Source organism: Pleurodeles waltl, chromosome 8, assembly GCF_031143425.1.
Source record: "Pleurodeles waltl isolate 20211129_DDA chromosome 8, aPleWal1.hap1.20221129, whole genome shotgun sequence".
Taxonomy (NCBI): domain Eukaryota; kingdom Metazoa; phylum Chordata; class Amphibia; order Caudata; family Salamandridae; genus Pleurodeles; species Pleurodeles waltl.
Window position 1 is genome coordinate 766,460,082 of NC_090447.1, and position 18,142 is coordinate 766,478,223.

General features: G+C 47.7%; 1 protein-coding gene across 2 annotated transcripts in view; it reads left to right on the forward strand.

Annotated features, from left to right (window-relative positions):
* The window catches only part of RPS6KA3 (ribosomal protein S6 kinase A3), a 540,094-nt gene that overhangs the window by 514,113 nt on the left and 7,839 nt on the right, over positions 1-18,142 (forward strand). For both annotated transcript variants that reach the window (XM_069205007.1, XM_069205008.1), the window contains exon 21: positions 3,467-3,607. In XM_069205007.1, the coding sequence (XP_069061108.1) occupies positions 3,467-3,607 (141 nt within the window). The remainder of the gene's footprint in view (positions 1-3,466; positions 3,608-18,142) is intronic.

Sequence of the window (18,142 nt, forward strand, 5' to 3'; positions counted from 1 at the left end):
CAAATCACCACAAATTACTAGACAGGTAACCCACCGTTAGGTGGTAAGTAATACACTAAATATATACACTAGCAATCAGAAATAGGCATAGAAAAAGTTAGAAAACAGTGCAAATAGTAATAACCAATAGTGGCCGTAGGGGGAGCACAAACCTTATACAAAAAAAAAAGGAATGCGAGCAAGGTACCCCCACCTAGTTAAGTAAGGGGAACTGGGAGTACTAGAAAACCACAGAGGTAAGTAACACAGTACTCCCAGAGACAGGAATGCAGGAGTAAAACACTGGATTTATCCCAGCCCACACAAAAAGGAGGAAAAGAGGAAAAAGAAGAAACCCAGAGAGTACTGCAAGAAAACCAGCAATGGATTCCTGAAGAAAGACATGTGGCGGGCGGGGAGAAAATCCAAAAGTCACAGTGGAGTCCAGGAGGATTAAGAGCTACCACCCACCCAGCTGTGGATGCAGGAGTTAGTCGACGGTGATGAAGAACATTCACCACTGCATCCCTGGAGCAGGAGAAGAGTTCCTGATGGATGCAGATGTCCCACGCTGGAAGGAAGATTGCAGACGAGTGTCTGTGCAGGAATTCCACCAACAAGCCTTGGCAAAGGCACTCTGGGTTAGTGGAAAAGAGGTGCTGCTGGGGACTAGCAAGGCCCAGGAGGACTCAACCCAGGAGGGGAGTAACATGGGACCCTCAGCGTCGCAGAGAGTCCACAGGATCAGAGGCAATACCCACAGCAATCCCATAGGACGGGGACACAGGAGTTGCAGAAGAAGCCCACGCAGCACTACAAAAGAGGACCCCACGGCGCAGGAGAGCCACGCAGGAGGCTGTGATTTGCAGGATGGAGTGATGCGGGCTGGAGCGGCCCGTCTTCTGAAGATCCCTTGGAGGAGATGCAAACAAGCCTTGGCAGCTGCAAGAGACACAGTGCATGGGGTACTCTCCTGCGTGGGAAGGCAAAGGCTTACCTCCACCAAAGTGGGACAGCTGGCAGAGAAGGCTAAGAGGACTAGTCCGGACCACCACTCGTGATGTGATGTAAGATCCATGCAGCTCAGCAGGAGAGGGGATCCACGCTGCCGGTCGTCACTTTTTGTAAGTGCCTGCGGTTACAGGAGAGTCACTCCTTCACTCTAAGGGCTATTCCTTCTTCTTGTGCAGGCTGGAGAGTTGAAGTCTTCTGAGAATGCACAGCTGGGAAAATTGTGCAAAGCTGGCAGGCGATTTGGAAACAAAGTTGCAGAAGAGTCGTCTTCGTTGTATCGGCGTTTGTCGGTTCCAGAAGGGTCCAGTCACGGTTCCAGTGGCCAGAAGTCGAAGCAGAGGTTACAGAGGGGTCCTGCTGGAATCTTGCAAGCCGAATCTGAGGACCCACCCAAGAGAGAGACCCTAAATAGCCCAATAAGGGGGATTAGTCACCTAACCAGGTAAGCACTTATCAGGAGGGGGCTCTGACGTCACCTGCCTGGCCTCTCGGATGCTCCCAGAGTTCTCTGCCAGCCTTGGAAACAAGATGGCAGAACCCAGGGACGCTCTATGGGAGCTCTGGGCACCAGCCTTGGGGTGGTGATGGACAGGGGAGTGGTCACTCCCCTTTCCATTTTCCAGTTTCACACCAGAGCTGGGACTGGGGGTCCCTGAACCGGTGTGGACTGGTTTATGCACAGAGGGCACGAAATGTGCCCTTGAAAACAAAGCAGTGGCATGGGGAGGTTACTCCTCCCAAGCCAGTCACACCTATATCCAAAGGGAGAGAGGGTGTTACCTCCCTCTCCCAAAGGAAATCATTTGTTCTGCCTTCCTGGGCTTGAACAGATCAAGCAGCAGGAGGGCAGAAACCTGTCTGAGGGGTGGCAGCAGCTGGGCTGCCCAGACAACCCTGTAAAAGGATGGTGGTAGCAACGCTGGGGGTCCTCTAAGGAGCCCCCAGAGTGCATGGATTCATATTTCCAATACTTGCAAAAGTATTGGGTATGATTCAGACATGTTTGATACCAAACATGCCCAGGTTCGGAGTTACCATTATGTAGCTGGACATAGGTAGTGACCTATGTCCAGTACACGCATAAAATGACGTCCCCGTACTCACAAAGTCCAGAGAAATGGATCTGGAGTTTGTGGGGGCACTTCTGCTAGTGCAGGGGTGCCCTCACACACAGGTACCTGCCCCCTTGCCCTCTGGGCTGAGAGGGCCTACCATAGGGTAACTTAGTTAACTGGTGTAGTGACAGTAAGAATGGGTACATGCACCCATTTCACGCCGGCTGCAGTGGCAGGCCTGCAGAACCCTTTGCATGGGCTCAATATGGATGGCAGAATAACTACTGCAGCCCATAGGTATCCCCTGGAACCCCAATGCCCTGGGCACCTAGGTACTATATACTAGGGTCTTACATGGGGGGAGCAGTATGTCAATTGTGGGAAGAAAAAGGTACAATTTAGAGGAGATGGCAAAACTAATGGGGTCCTGGTTAGCAGGAATCCAGTAGACACAGTCAAACATACTGAGAACAGGCAGAAAATGGGGGTAACCGTGCCAAGAAAAAGGGTACTTTCCTACAATCACTATCCAGTGATTCTGAGACTTGCTGTAGACCCAAGGGTGGGCCTTGCTGCAAGCCTTGTATCACACTGGGCCAACTCTTGATCCTCCGGATTTGAGATGTCAACAGCAGTGGTAGAGGTCAAAGTAGATGCCAATGTTGACTGCAGCATGTATCCCAATCCATATTCCATCTAACAGCATTTTGCTCTCTGCCATTCCACCTCACTGTGCAGTGGAGTGATTTCTTATTACCATCTAAAAATGTCTCAGATTAGAGATCTGTTCATTGGTACCTCCAATAATTTCCTACTCGGCATCTGAGGGCACAGAAAGAGTCAGATAAGACAGTGACATTGGCATGCAGGGTTGGCACTTGCGTGGCTTCACTGTGTCACTTCTGGGAGGAAACTAAGCCACTGTGCAGCAGCGCCACCTAGAGGCATGGCAAGGGGCACTGCTATTAAATATCCAGAACTAGTCTTGCTCTTGGGTAATATTTCACAGGTGAGGAACCCGCGGTTAGACTTTCCACCAGAAAGATTCACCAAAGGTAAGTAACTTATTCTTTTCCAAGGTAGGCACAAGCAACTAGTAGTAAACCTAGTATTCCTCATTGAAACTGTGTTTTTTTCTTTTTGTGTGGTTTTTTTTACTACTTGGCAACTTGTTACTAAGCATTGTAAGAGCTCATCCGTTCTTGCCATAGTTTGCTAATAATTTGCCTTGCATGAATGTTTATTTTAGGTTCATCAAACTCAACAGCATCTCTTTATTAAGAGTGATTTATTTTTATACTGTTTTCATTCTGTAAAAAGTTTTGGTTCTCTCCTAAAGTGGGTGAGTGGAAGGTCAAGATTGTGTTATAGGTGGATGTGGGTTGATAGTTCTAAGAATTGGTAATTATAATTTACAGGATTTGGTGTCCAAAATGCTTCACGTTGACCCCCATCAGAGATTGACAGCTGCCCAAGTACTCCGGCATCCTTGGATAGTTCTCTGTGACCAGTTGCCTCAATACCAGCTGAACAGACAAGATGCACCGCATCTAGTGAAGGTAAACCATTCACCTATTCTTACACCGATTTGATTAAATTTTCTTCAGGTCTACCAAGTGATAGATTACTGTAATTAATATTTTGCAACATATGTCTTTTCTGGATTCACATGCTGTGCATTCTGCCATCTAGTGGTTGGATCTGGATTTTTTTCTTTATAGTATTTGTTTTTTTTTCTCTCACTGCCCCCTTTTTTTTTTTTTTTTTTTTTTTGCTGGGCGTCACTGGTCCCCACCATTTGGTGCTTGTTCCAGCCTCTTCTGACACCAGACGCTCTCACCTGAAGTCTCACTCTCAATGTCAGGAGTATGGAAACCTCAAGAATAAGTCAGTATAAATCTCCCGGATTTTAACATAATGTTCCTAGCCTTAAACACCACTGTTTTGCAGAACCAGATGCTGGAAGTTGCATTTAAGTCCTCTGGGCCTGGGAGAGCTGTCAGAGTGCAGTTTCGTTACCCATAACGCAAGTTATTTCCCAGGGAAGTATTTCGGTGTGACCGCAATATCTGGCAACTTGTGACTGGACTTTGACCAGGAGGACTTCAAGGGACGTCAACCCCTTGGCCAGGACCACCTCCTTCCCTTCATGGACCAAGGAATAGCTGCAATAATTCCCCTGTTGGGTGCATTGCATCTGCAGCACCCTTGAGTAGCTTCAGCATCCTCTATCCTTTACATCAGGACCACTTCCATAGGAACCTACAGCAAAGGGATATGAGTCCCTGGAACTGACTGAAGACAGCTTCCCCGAACAAGGTAACTTTTTCTGAGGACCCTACTAGTACCCTTGACTGACTGTCAGTCAGAATTGGTCACCCAACGTAACTCTAACCAACTGCAGTACAAGTAGCCAAAGTGGAATTTATCTGACAGAGACTTCTAGCTGCAGATTATTTGGCTTTGAAATCACCCCAGGGCTCAGACAGGATCCAGAAGATTTTCCTGAGTAGTACCCCTGTGCTCTGTTAGGTTGTGTTGATTGTCTCCACATCCGTCATCACCATCGTCCGCTCCTGATATGAAGATGCTGGTCCTATATAGTGCCACCCAGGTGCACTGCTGTCCATTCTTTTATTTCTGCACTAACTAAGAACTGATCCTAAGTGAGCTACCCCTCAGTCAATTTTTTACTCCTGATGTGTCAAGGGATGTCTTCTAGGAAGACAGGATTCAAGCCCTGCGGGTCCTGTTATCAGAAGGTGTCCTTGACTGTTCCAGACCTTGTGTGACGTTGGTGCCTGGAGCTCGACCATGACTCAAAGTTGCGTACCTAGTGCCAGATTCTGCATCTGAAGACTTTGAGGGAGTGGTCCCTGAAGCTGATGGCAGCCTGGTGCTAGACTCTGCAAGTCGAGATCCCGGTCGAGAGGAATGTCCTATGATTGGTCGCGGAGCTTGAAGTCGTCATCCCACTCCAAGTCCTCTGGACGATAGTTAAGTCTAGGCACAAGAAAACATCTAAGAAGCGCTCTTCGATTTCTCCTCATCCACTGGCCAATGAGATGAGCAAGCGTCAACACTCTAGACCTTGTCTGCAGCACCTGGGCAGACTCCACGCCTCCCTGAGTTTCCGGGAGCCAGACCAACACCTGCCGCACTCCAAGAGTTCTATGACGCCATGCACCTCATTTTTGGACAGCCCGCCCCACTGGAGCACCTTCTGGCCCTGTGGGGTCAGAAGGGGTCCCTTTGCGTTAAGAGCCGGCATTTTGGCACCCCCAAGGGATCCATTCCTGGATCGGACCAGTGCCGGACATGCTACCCTGACCTTTGCCAACATTTCCGGATCTGCCCATGAGCAGCACCATCCCCATTGTAATAGCTGACTCTGGCTGGATGGGTATCGTACGACACAAACTCTGGCGCTGGCAGAAGCTTTGCCTCCGGATCCTGAGCCCTTTTCTTATGAGCTAGGCTTCGGTGGTGAATGGGAGGGGTTGCTGGACCCTTTAGAATATCAGCCCCATTTAGAAATGGACTGGCGTGAAGTATTGCGGACTCGCTACTTCTCCAGAAACTAGCATATGTTCTACCCCTCCCGTGGCAACAGAAGAGGGAGCTTTTAATGCTATGGCGGTGAGGAGGGTGGCTTCGGTCCTGGACCTTCAACTGCCCTTGGTGGCCGTCAAGACTTCTCTTGACAGAGGTTCTGCAACCAGGAGCTTCCACCTCAGAACCCCTGCTCCTGTTCAGTGGTGCCCTCACTGACGTCCTTCTTGGTGCCTGATCCAAACCCAGCACAAGGGCTCCTGTGCACAAGACAATTGTCTGCCACCAACTCCCTGCACCTGGGGACCCAAATTTCTTAATGTAACACCCTTCCCCTGACAGCTTGGTGGTCCAAGCCTCTACCTACCATGGCATGTTCCCTTCCACTCCCCCAGACAGGGAATCCGAAAGGTTGGACTCACTGGGGAAGGTGTTTTCTCCAGTATTGGATCTTTCATAGATTCACATGCTTGAATCATCCCCGTCGTCGAGGTGGGAGCCTCACGGTAACTTTAAATACATAAAGCAGTAAGGTAGTAAGTTTAAAACCAGTAGGCCTTATAGGCTATTTTATAGTCTATCCAACTTGTGTTGTGAAAAGACCCAAACTTCAGTGTCAACCAATCAGGATTCAGCCCCTCCCAAACACTCCCAACAGAGGCTGAATTCCCTCAGATTTTCTACTGCACGTCGTGTGAAGGGAGTCTCCCTGAGCTCTGCTCAGTTTACCTTATTTCTGACTGAAAATTGTTTCTCTCAGGAACTTAGCTTTCCAGCTTCATCATGTCTGAAAAGACAAAAAAGGGTCTGTTCAGAGACTGTGACAGTTGTGGGAAGAAGAGACTACATGTTGATGACCCCCACAAGAAATGTATCTACTGCCTCCATCCAGACCACAAGGTGAGAGACTGCAAGATCTGTCTCCCATTTAGTCAAAAAACCCTCAAGGACCGTGAGCGTTGACTTCTCTTGCGACTGCAGAAACAGAAAGCCATGGAGCATCCTTCCTCAGACGAAAGTGAAGCGTCATCTCATACTTCTCACCCTCAAAAAAGAACAGGTGAGAGAGGAAGTGTGTCTGATGAGCCACCAAGGAAGATGGCCAAAAAGATAAAACAAGTCTCTACTGAGACAAAGGGTGTTTCCCATTCAGAAACACACATAAGTTTGCCAAAAAAGGTTAATTCAGAGCCTGCTACGCCTTTACATAGGAAAAGTACTCCAAAAAAGCCATCCCTGTCTGTCACCCCAGAAAGAGCCGGAAAAATTCTCTTCAGGAAAAAAGCACCCGTCGACGACCACCCCGTCAACGACGGTGACATCTACGACAGTGTCGTCGACGTTTACAACAGCGGTCTCACCGATGATCATGACGTTGTCACCGTTATCGTCGACGATAATTACGGCAAAAATATTTTAAAAAGCCAATCGACCAGGGCACTTCCGTCTATGAAGCACCTCACAATGACGTTTAAGAAGACCACACCGCCGACAACGGCACCGTCGGCGACTAAGATGCTGACAGAGGATATGCCGACGAGGGAACCGCCGACGAAGCACCCGTCGACAAGCATATCGTCCACAGCAGTCGCAGTGTATAGACCATCGACCCTCCTGGGTACTTCACCGCACCAGTCTTCAACTATGGTGCCTTATCCTCAAGACGATTCAACCAGATTCTTACCTCTTTCACTCATCACCATGGGGGGCAAAGCTTCCGATATTCTGCCAATGCATACCTCCCCAAGCAAGGTATTGCCATAGCCCCCACAACATCTCTTGGATGATGATGATGATGACCCATACTCCCAAGACAAGGGATTGTTTGGGGCAGCAAGTAGCCCGTCTCAACTCCTTGTCAAGTGCCAGGATTTTGATGACGAAGATGAACAGCATTACCAGCCCAGTTATGCTTCAACATCCTACCCAAAGGCAGAACAACAATTACCCCTCTCCATGCCAAGCACACTAGTGGCAGACCTTCAATCTATGCTCAATGGCTACTATTGAAGGTTTCCACCATCAACACCTACCACACCACCCAGACCTGAAACCTACCAGAAGCCTCGTCAAACCCAGACGACCAGTCTTCCGGAAACACCGGAGGCTAGCATACCATTGACTAGCCAAACGCAAGAAGCTCATCCCTCGTCAGACGACGAAGGAGAAGAGGGTGAGTTAAGAGATTCTGTGTCAAGTGAATGGGATGATTATCTCGTCCCCACACCATCTCCGCCTCCAGCAGGTCCAGTGGATTCTCCACCAGAGGACATAGGAGGTTTTCATAATTTGATAGAGAGAGCGGCAAAGCGTTTTGGCCTTTCTATTATCTCTCATGAAACAGTGCTTCCTTTAAGACTTCAAAGAACCATCAAAGAGATCGGTAAGAGCGATACCGATAGTAGATTTCTTATGGCAGGAAGGCTTGAAGGCAATGAAGAATCCTGCCACAGTGCCTTCACAAATGCCAAGGCTAGAGAAGAAATATAAGGCCCCGGATGATTCTCCGGCCTGTTTAGTGTCACAGCCAAAACCTGATTCAGTAATATCACAGGCAGCGCAGCGACGTTCCAGAAACCCCTCCACGCCTATAGCATCTCCCCCAGACAAAGAGGGAAGGAGATTAGATAATATTGGTAAAAAAATTCTCCTCTGTAGCAGCGGTCACAGTCAAGGCAGCTAACTCCCTCGCCATCCTAGGAAGATATGATCACCAAATGTGGGCAGACATGTCTGCTTTCTTGGATCTCTTGCCGGAGGATGTCAAGGTGGAAGCAAAAAAGGTATTGCAGGAAGGAGAACGGATTGCCGCAGAGATTATAGACAGCGCAATAGACATTTCTTTAACTGGTTTCAGGCAATTGGCTGGCGCAGCAGTCTTGCGTAGGCAAGGATGGCTAAAGGCTAAATCATTTCGACCGGAGGTCCAGAGTCGTATTCTCGACATGCCTTTTGATGGTGAGAGTCTGTTTGGGAAGCATGTCGACAACATGTTACAAGCCGTCAAAACAGATACGGATACAGCAAAATCCCTAGATACCCTACAATATAAAAAGCAACCTTTTCGTGGAGCAAGGGGAAGAGGAGGTTACTCCTTTCGAGGGGGCTACCAACAGTACAGACCCCAGTATCAGTCTTCCTCCACAGGATCACGACAACAGTAACCACCAGCAACAGCAGCATTACAGGTTGCCACCGGCCGCGTCCTATAAACATCCAGCCAGAGGAAGAGGGGCTGCCCGAGGACGAGATACAGGCAGGAAACAATGACCCGCCAGTCATTCCAGCGTTCTCCCCCTCACCAATATCGAGGGTTGGAGGTCGCATCACTTCCTATTTCCTTCAGTGGGCGGCTATAACATCAGACAGATGGGTGCTCGATATAGTGGCCAGAGGTCATACTCTGGAAATCACGCAAACACCACCAACTGTTCCTCCATCGGGCCCTCCGCCCCGAGGAAGAACCAACTCCTCAAGGAAGTGAAAGTGATGCTGGGCAAAGGAGCGATAGAACCAGTCCATTTTTCTCAAAAGAACAGGGGATTCTATTCCTGCTTCTTTCTCGTAAAGAAAGCCTCTGGGGACTGGTGCCCCATCCTGGACTTAAGAGCACTAAACAAGTTTCTAAAGAAACAATCCTACAGGATGGTAACACTCCAAGATGTCCTGCATCTTTTAAATACTGGAGATCTGATGGTATCCCTAGACCTCCAGGATGCTTACTTTCATATTCCAATACACCACAACCACTGCAAATTCCTCAGGTTCAGAGTGGGTGGTATGCACCTCCAATTTCAAGTTCTCCCATTCGGTCTCAAATCGGCTCCCAGAATCTTCACGAAAATGTTGGCTCCGATAGCAGCACATATCCGCCAGTCAGGTATGCAGGTTTTTCCTTACCTGGACGACTGACTCATAAAGGCACCTTCAAAGCTGCAAGTGATACGTCATATTTCGGATTGCCTTCAATTGTTAAACAGCCTGGGGTTTGTCGTCAACTACCAAAAGTCTCAGCTTCACCCCAGACAAGTATTAAACTTCTTAGGAGCAATACTAGACACGGTCCACAGCAAGGCTTACCCGTCTCACGAGAGGAAACAAAAACTAACCTCCTTAGCAAGCAGACAGTCCGCATCTACAAATCATTGCTAGGGATGATCTCATCATGCATTCCGCTAGTCCCAGATTGCAGGCTCCATATGCGACCCCTGCAAGAGCAATTGGACATACAGTGGACTCAGGTGAGCGGTTTGTTCGAAGACAGAATTCGCATAACACCTCTAATGCAGAACACCATGAAGTGGTGGGCGATGCTAACCAATTTGTCAAACGGACTTACATTCCTTCATCAAGTACCCAGTTACATAGTAACAACGGATGCCTCTCTCGAAGGATGGGGTGCACACTGCCAAGATCTGCAAATCAACGGATCCTGGAATGCAAAAGAGGTTCAACTCCACATCAATTACCTAGAACTCAAGGCGATAAACTTACCTCTAAAAGCTTTCCTGCCAAAACTACAAAATTCAAGCGTCTTAATCAGAACAGACAACACGACCAGCATGTTTTATCTAAACAAGCAAGGGGGCACGAGATCCCTACAACTCTCGCAACTAGCTCAGGAAATCTGGACATGGGCCATCAAGCACAACATTTCGCTCAAAGCGGAGCATGTGCCAGGACAAACCATCTTTCTGGCAGACACCCTGAGCAGGACAGTGATACCATATCACGAGTGGGAGCTAGATCAGAAACTTCTCAATCGACTCTTTCTCTTATGGGGCAAACCAAACCTCGACCTATTTGCCACACTCGAGAACAAGAAATGCCAGTATTACGCAAGTTGGCTTCCCCAGAAAGGTTCGTGGGGAAAAGCGTTTTCGATGAGATGGTCCGGGGTCTATGCCTACGCTATTCCTCCGATCCCGCTCATTCAGAGAGTCATCAACAAAATAAAGACGGAGGGTTGTTGCCTCCTATTCATGGCTCCCAGGTGGCCCAGACAGGTCTGGTACACGGAGCTCCTAATGCTCTCAGAACAGCCACATGTGCAACTCAGACAGAGTCCAACCTCTTGACGATGCACCAGGGACAAGTCAGGCATCCAGATCAGTCCTCTCTTCACTTGTCGGCTTGGCTCCTGAATTCAATGAGTGTGTAAATCTGAACATTTCCTCGGTGTGTAGAGACATCTTAGCAAAAGCTAGAGCTGACACTACCAACAAAACCTACAGACTTAAATGAAATTTTTTTTGTATATGGTGTGCAGCAGAAGGTATACATCCCATTTCCGCTTCTCCAGAACAGATACTTCCATATCTCTTGCTGTTGGCAAAGTCAGGACTTTCATACTCCTCCATTCAAGTGCATCTGGCAGCAATCTCGAGATACCGTACATCACAACACATGGTCTCATTATGCTCCACCAGAATTGTCAAACAATTCATGAAAGGCCTTTTTCGTGTTTTCCCACCAGTTCGAAAACCTCCGCCGTTATGGCCCCTGAATGTTGTATTAATGCAGCTCATGAAAGCTCCCTTTGAGCCGATCCACAGAGCCGATCTAAAATTCATCTCATGGAAAACAGCGTTACTACTAGCTCTTATTTCAGCCAAAAGAGTCAGCGACATTCAGGCCTTCACTATTAAAGAGCCTTTCCTCCAATTTACAAATTCCGGTGTAATCCTAAGAACAAATCCTAAGTATATCCCAAAAGTTCCTTCAACTTTTCATATGAATGAACCAGTCATCTTAAAAACCTTTTTTCCAAATCCACAAACGGTAGCCGAGAAGACATTACATTCTCTGGATATAAAAAGGTGTCTAAAGTTTAACTTACAGAAAACACAAGTCATCCGTCAGTCTGACCAATTATTTGTTTCATTTGGCGGATCAAAAAAGGGACATGCGGTGTCCAAACAGACTATAGCCAGATGGATTGGCCTTGCAATCCAATTCTGTCATGCTAAAGCTGGTAAACCGCTCCACAGCAAGGTGAGCGCCCATTCTACAAGATCGGTAGCCACTTCAGCTGCACTCTTTGCTGGGGTGCCACTACATAGCATCTGCAGAGCGGCCACATGGTCCAGCCAGCATACGTTTACAAAACACTATTGTCTCGAAGAAACGAGTAACATTGATACAGCAGTGGGACAGGCAGTACTGAGGCATCTATTTAGTTAAGGGGAGCCTCTTACACATCCCACCACCACACTCAAGGTATGTTCGATATTGTTTCTCAGTTTCGTTAATATATAATTTTATATTAGTGTGGTTTGCTCTAATATTTTGCTTCATACTAGTCACAATATCAACGCTTTTTCATATTGTGTTAACATGTTGTAGACCTCAAAACAACAACGTCACATATTGTATCATAATTTTCTGCCATATAGTTTTTTCTATTATTGTTATATATATACTAACGTGATTGATATCACTTGGAGAATTATGATAAAATAACAGATAAATTAATTCGCTAATTCTCAAACATTACTGCTCGTTACTCTGATTTAAGCATGTGAATCTATGAAAGATCTATCACTGGAGAAGAAAAATTGGTTACTTACCTGTAACTGCAGTTCTCCAGTATTGGTATCTTTCGTAGATTCACATGCGACCCACCCTCCTCCCCTCAGAGGCTCCCCTATTATACAGATATTGAACTTCACACTTGTACTAGAAAATCTGAGGAAATTCAACCTCTGTTGGGAGTGTTTGGGAGGGGCTGAATCCTGATTGGTTGACACTGAAGTTTGGGTCTTTTCACAAAACAAGGTGGATAGACTATAAAATAGCCTATAAGGCCTACTGAGGCCTACTGGTTTTAAACTTACTGCTTTATGTATTTAAAGTTACCGTGAAGCTCCCACCTCGAGGGGGACAATTCAAGCATGTGAATCTATGAAAGAGACCAATACTGGAGAACTGCAGTTACAGGTAAGTAACTAATTTTCTTATTCTACTAGCCTTGCACTGCAATCCATGAACAATGCATGCCTTTTGGGCAGTTAATCTAACATGCTGTGGTACACAGTTGCGCAAGTGCTGCCACAGATCCCAGAGGAAGCCTTGGCTGTAAACTCAGGCTATTGCCGAAGGGAGCTATGCGGCAAAGTTCACAATGCGTTGCGGACGGGTCACTGGGCAGAGAGGTTTCCCCATCAATGGCCTTGAGGCACCACACTTGGCTAAGGAAATCTGCCTTTTTGGGGGATGTCCAAGATTCTTTGATGGACATGCCCTTTGATGGCACCCGACTCCTCAGAGACAAAGTAGACTCAACGCTCAAGGGCTTCCAGGATTTTCGGGCTACGGCTAGGTCCTTGGGCCACTCGCCTCACTCAGTATGCCTTTTGCAGTGGTCTCCAACTGCACCCATTCAAGCTCAGCCACCATGACGCACATGCTGCCCAGCCTTTGCTTGGCCAAGGGCGCGGGACCCACCAACCTCGTGGGTCAGGTGGCCCATGATCTGGTGAGTGGCTACACCCCCAACGCAGCAGCCTTTAAATGTTCCTAGTCTGCTCACCCCTCCATGGGCCTGTTGGCAGGATTAACCATCATCTGCTCTTCTGGCAATCCCTTAGTCACACAGATGGGTTTTGCAGATAGTCCAAAGGGGCTACCCCCTCCCCTTTGAGACTACCCCCTCCATCCATTCCACCATCCTACTATCGGCTGACGGACAACCATTAGTCCTTTCTTTGTGAGGAAATTATAACTCTTAGCTAAGGGAGCCATGGAGAAGGTTCCTGTGCCAGAAGTAGGCTGTGGTTGCTATTACTGCTACTTTCTGGTTCCCAAAAAGGACAAGGGTCTCCACCCTATCCTAGACCTTCATTCCCTCAATCGCTTCCTCAAGAAGAAGTTGTTGAAGATGCTCACTTTGGCTCAGGTTCTATCTGCCCTTGACCGAGGAGACTGGATGGTAGCGTTTGACTTGCAGGACGCTTATTTTTGCATCCCTGTCCTGCCTGTCCGCTTAAGTTACCTGCAGTTGATGGTAGGCCACAAGCAGTTTCAGTTCACTGTGCTCTCCTTTGGCCTTACTATCGCCCTCAGTTGTTCACCAAGGTGATGGAGGTGGTTGCAGCTTATCTGCAGATATTAGGGGTTTCATCCTTCCCTTATCTCAACATCTGAATGTTAGAGGCTGGCTCGTCACAGGTTGTAGTCTCCCACCTCCAGACTACGGCAGACTTGCTTTTTCTGGAGTTCACTATAAACATGATGAAGTCACACCTGACACCCTCTCTGACTCTCCCTTTCATCGGAGCTGTTCTGGGCACAGTGCAGTTTCAGGCCTATCCTCCAGAGCGGTGAGTCCAGGATATTCAGGCTAATATACAGATGTTTCAGCCCCTGTCCTGGATTTCGGTGAGGATGGCCTCATGGCCTCCTGCATTCTGTTGGTGACACATGCCAGAAGGCATATGCTGGCTCAGCGGTGGGGCATGAAGTTCTTGTGGGCGCAGCATCAGGGTAATCTCTCCGACAAGGTCCAGATCTCAGAGAGAACTGAGCAAGATCTACAGTGGTGGTTAACAAACCTCAATTAGGTCAGTGGCAGATCCCTCTCCCTTCCCCAACCAGAACTGACAGTGACAGATGCTTCACTCCTATGCTGGGGCAGCCATCTGGGAGAGGTGGAGATCAGGAGCATCTGGTCTCTTGTGGAAACAGGCCACCAAATGAACCCGTTGGAGCTCTGAGATACAGGTGCCATTGAAAGTCTTTTTTTCCCCGCTATCAAGGAAAATATGGTGCAGGTGTTCATGGACAACACCGCTGCCATGTAGTACTGCAACACACAGGGTGGGGTTGGGTCATGGACCCTTTGTCAAGAGGTTCTGCACCTCTGGAAGTTGCTGGAACAAAAAGGCATACCCCTTGTGGTTCAACATATGGTGGGCTCTCTGAACGCCAGAGAGGATGGACTCAGCCGAAAATGTCTAGCCGATCACAAATGGCATCTCCATCTGGATGAGGCGCAAGGTGTCTTTTAGACGTGAGGAGAGCCTTGGTTACATCTGTTCGCCTCCTTAGAGAACGCATAATGTCAGTAGTTTTGCATGTTGGAGGTTCCAAGGCAGCAGTCGCTCAGACGCTTTTAGTCTTGAGTGGAGTTCAGGCCTCCTGTACACCTTTCTGCCCATACCCCAAGAAGATCAGGAATGACTGGGCCCAAATAATTTTTGTGGCTCCGTACTGGGCATGGAGCATCTGGTATCCCGAGCTGCTGAGCATGTCCATCGATCCTCCGATCAGACAACCCCTACAGGAGGATCTTCTGTAGCAGCAGCAGGGGAGGGTTCTGCACCTGAACCTGTCCATTCTCTGCCTTCTTACGTGGAGATTGAGCGGCGGCAGTTGACAACCTTTGACCACCTTCCTGAAGCCTTAATGTCATCTTGACAGCCATACGTCCCTCCACCAAAACAGTATACGCCTGTCAGAAGAAATTTGTGGCATTATGCAATGATTAGTCTGTTGACTCCCTTTCTGTCCCTCTCTCTGAGGTCCTATTGTTTATCCTTTGCATTGCTCAGCATGGCTCGGATCTGGGCCCTCTTAAGGGATATTTGCCTGCTATTTCTATTCATTTGAATATGAAAAAACAACAATCGGTTGTTCGAACTCTCCACTAGGAAAGGGGCTCAGCATCTCAGACCTTTATTACATTTCTGCATTGAATATCTGGACACAGACAAAGTTTACAAATTCAAAGGAGCATTGCATTTTTTTATCCTGGCATGTCGATGCCTTTTTTGCTCACATCATTGGCCATTTGGATCACTTAATTTCTTAGTATTTGTACTGTATTTTACATTTAACTAGCTTTAAAAAAGTCACAGATGTGACGAAACACGTGTTGGCTGTTGTGGAAAAACTATAAAACTTGGAAGAATCTGATTGTGCTACATACCAGTAAAAGATTTGGACTTCATCTGGTGTCCAGGCATCCTCACTATCTGGATTCTGAGATTTATATTTGGGCTGGGTGTTCAGAGTGCATTTGGTATCTTCTGTGTTTATACAGGTTCAGTGGATCCAGTTGGTGCCACAGACTGCTTTTGCTCTTTGTAGTAGGGCTTTAATACTGTTGCGCACCTCGCTGACAGTTTTCTCTTGCACTATTCTACATTGTTCCTATATTTTTTTTGCCTATAAGGTAGGAGGTGAGATTATCATACCACTACTACTGTTTGTGATTATTTGGATTTAGTCTGACACCTGGGGAGAATTCAAAGGCCAAGGAATCTGCAGCTAGATGTAGTCTATCCGATAAGGTGTTGCCGAAGGTAAGTAACTTTTCCACCAATGCTTGTTCATAGCTGAATAAAAAGTGCATGTTTGACTTTACTTTGTAAAATCTATATCTCCGGAAAACTCTGCTGGATATTTTTCATTGTGGTGGCTACAAATACATAAAAATGCAGTCCGTGTTTTTTTAATTGGTGGTGTGTTTCTTGATTGTCTTGTGTATTACTTCTTCAATTGTTTTGGTGCTGAATAAATGCTTAACACTCCTTTTTGTAAGCCTTGCTGCTCAGAGCCACAGCTAGCCAGGGTTGATTTAAAGGTTTAGCAAACAAAACCTACTGGTCCTAAAGGGTTTGATAAGTGTATTACGGTGAGCTTGCACAACCAAACCATGTAAAGCACCCCTGTTCCTCACAGACTGGATCCGGAAAATCTTAAGCAGTACCTCTGGGCCCATAGGTGGCTTCGATCAGCACTTTGCTGATGTGAGGTGTGTGTGGTGCCTATATAGGCGCAATCCTCACACATTGACATCAGTTCTTCTTTTTTCCATGCCATTAGAGTAGGTCCATAAGAGCTACCTCAGTCATATTTGTGACTGCTTTCTTATAACTTTTTATCAAACATTTTTTGAGCTTCTGCTCCCATTGGGCTTTAGGGATATCCCCCCCCCCTAAAGAAAAAAACCTGTGCGTTTTTAATATTGTGGAGCCTGTGCTAGACTCCAAAGCCTGCCAAGACTGCCATGCGATGAACCCCAAGGTAGTCCAGAAGCGTGCCCTGAAGCTCCTGGTTGCATGGAAGGTCCCAGGCCTGCTCTGTCACTCCTATCAGTCATCGTCTAGGTCTAAATCTTTGTCAGATAATTGCAACAAGAAGGCCAAGAAGTCGAAACGCTCTGACTTCATCACTTGGGTCGAGGTCATGGGCCAAGATGCCACAAATATTGGCCGCGCTCTCACATTTCCCAAGCAGAGCCTGAATCTGGGTCTGCTCCACACCTCTCTAAATATCCCAAAACTGGAGCTTTCCAAGCCCACCTGAAGCAATTTTATGAAGACATGCACCTCATATTTTGCCAAGCGGACCCATGTGGAGCGCCTTCGGGCCCCATGGGTTCAGAAGGCTCCCCAACAGAATTTCGACTTGAGGGTTTGCCTCCTCCACCTGTCGGGCACTTCCTGGACTCAGACCGGCTCCGGTCACAAATCCAGGACCTTTACCGGAGTCTGTTCCAGTAATGATGTTCTTGGCACTACAGACGTCACGCAATGACCTGATCATCATTCCTGCCGATACAGAGCCAGACCATTATTGTCCGATGTAGACTCCAGCATGACTGGGCCAAGACACTGAGTCGGGGTCAGTGCCTCAATTTTTTGACATATCCTGGGGTGAATACGACTGGAGCCCCTCTTAAGGAGCCCTTTGCTGACAATAACTGGTACAAGGATCTGGCTGATGCCTGTGGTCTGGACACCACATCAAACACTGACCTAGTCTCTCCTAGTGTGGCTATGGAGGAAGTAGCCTCGCTTGCTGTGGTAGTGTGGAGGGCAACCTAAGTCCTAGTCCTTACGCTGCCCTTGGTGGGAGTCAGTAACAATGTCTTGACAAGGTGATTCACCCTGGGGTGGCCCCCACAAAACCCCTTCTCCCACTTAATAAAGCTCTTGCTTTCGGGGCCTAGGCTAAAACCCGGCACAGCCGCACCTGTTCACAGTACAGTAGCTCACTGGGATCACCCCTCTCCTGGGGGATCCAGCATTCCTCACCCAGCACCCTACCTAGAGAGGTCATCAAGGCTTCCATGTCCAAAGTTTACCCTGGCAAATTCTCTACCATTCCACCAGCTAAGGAATCCAAGACCCTTGGACATGTTTGGCAAGATGATTTTCTCTGCCACCAGCCTTGGTCTGCAGTACGTGAACACTGCAGCCTTTTGGGCCGGTATTCTCACATAGTTTGGGACTCTTGCGCACGTGCTGCCAGAGGTCACGGAGGAGGTCCAAGCCATCCTGACCAGGCTATTGCCGATGGCAGAGATGCAGCAAAGTTCACAATATGCTGCAGATTGGACACAACAAACTCGCTAGGTAAAGTGATTGCTTAGTCTCTGGTGCTTCGTCTCGTCTGACTGAGGTCAACTGGTTTATTTCGGGGATGTCCAGGCATCCCTTCTGTACATGCCTTCCAATGGCATTCGCCTGGTTGGTGACGACGCAAATTCAGTGCTCAAGCCATTTAATGGCTAGTAGGATCAGTGCCTAGTTGTT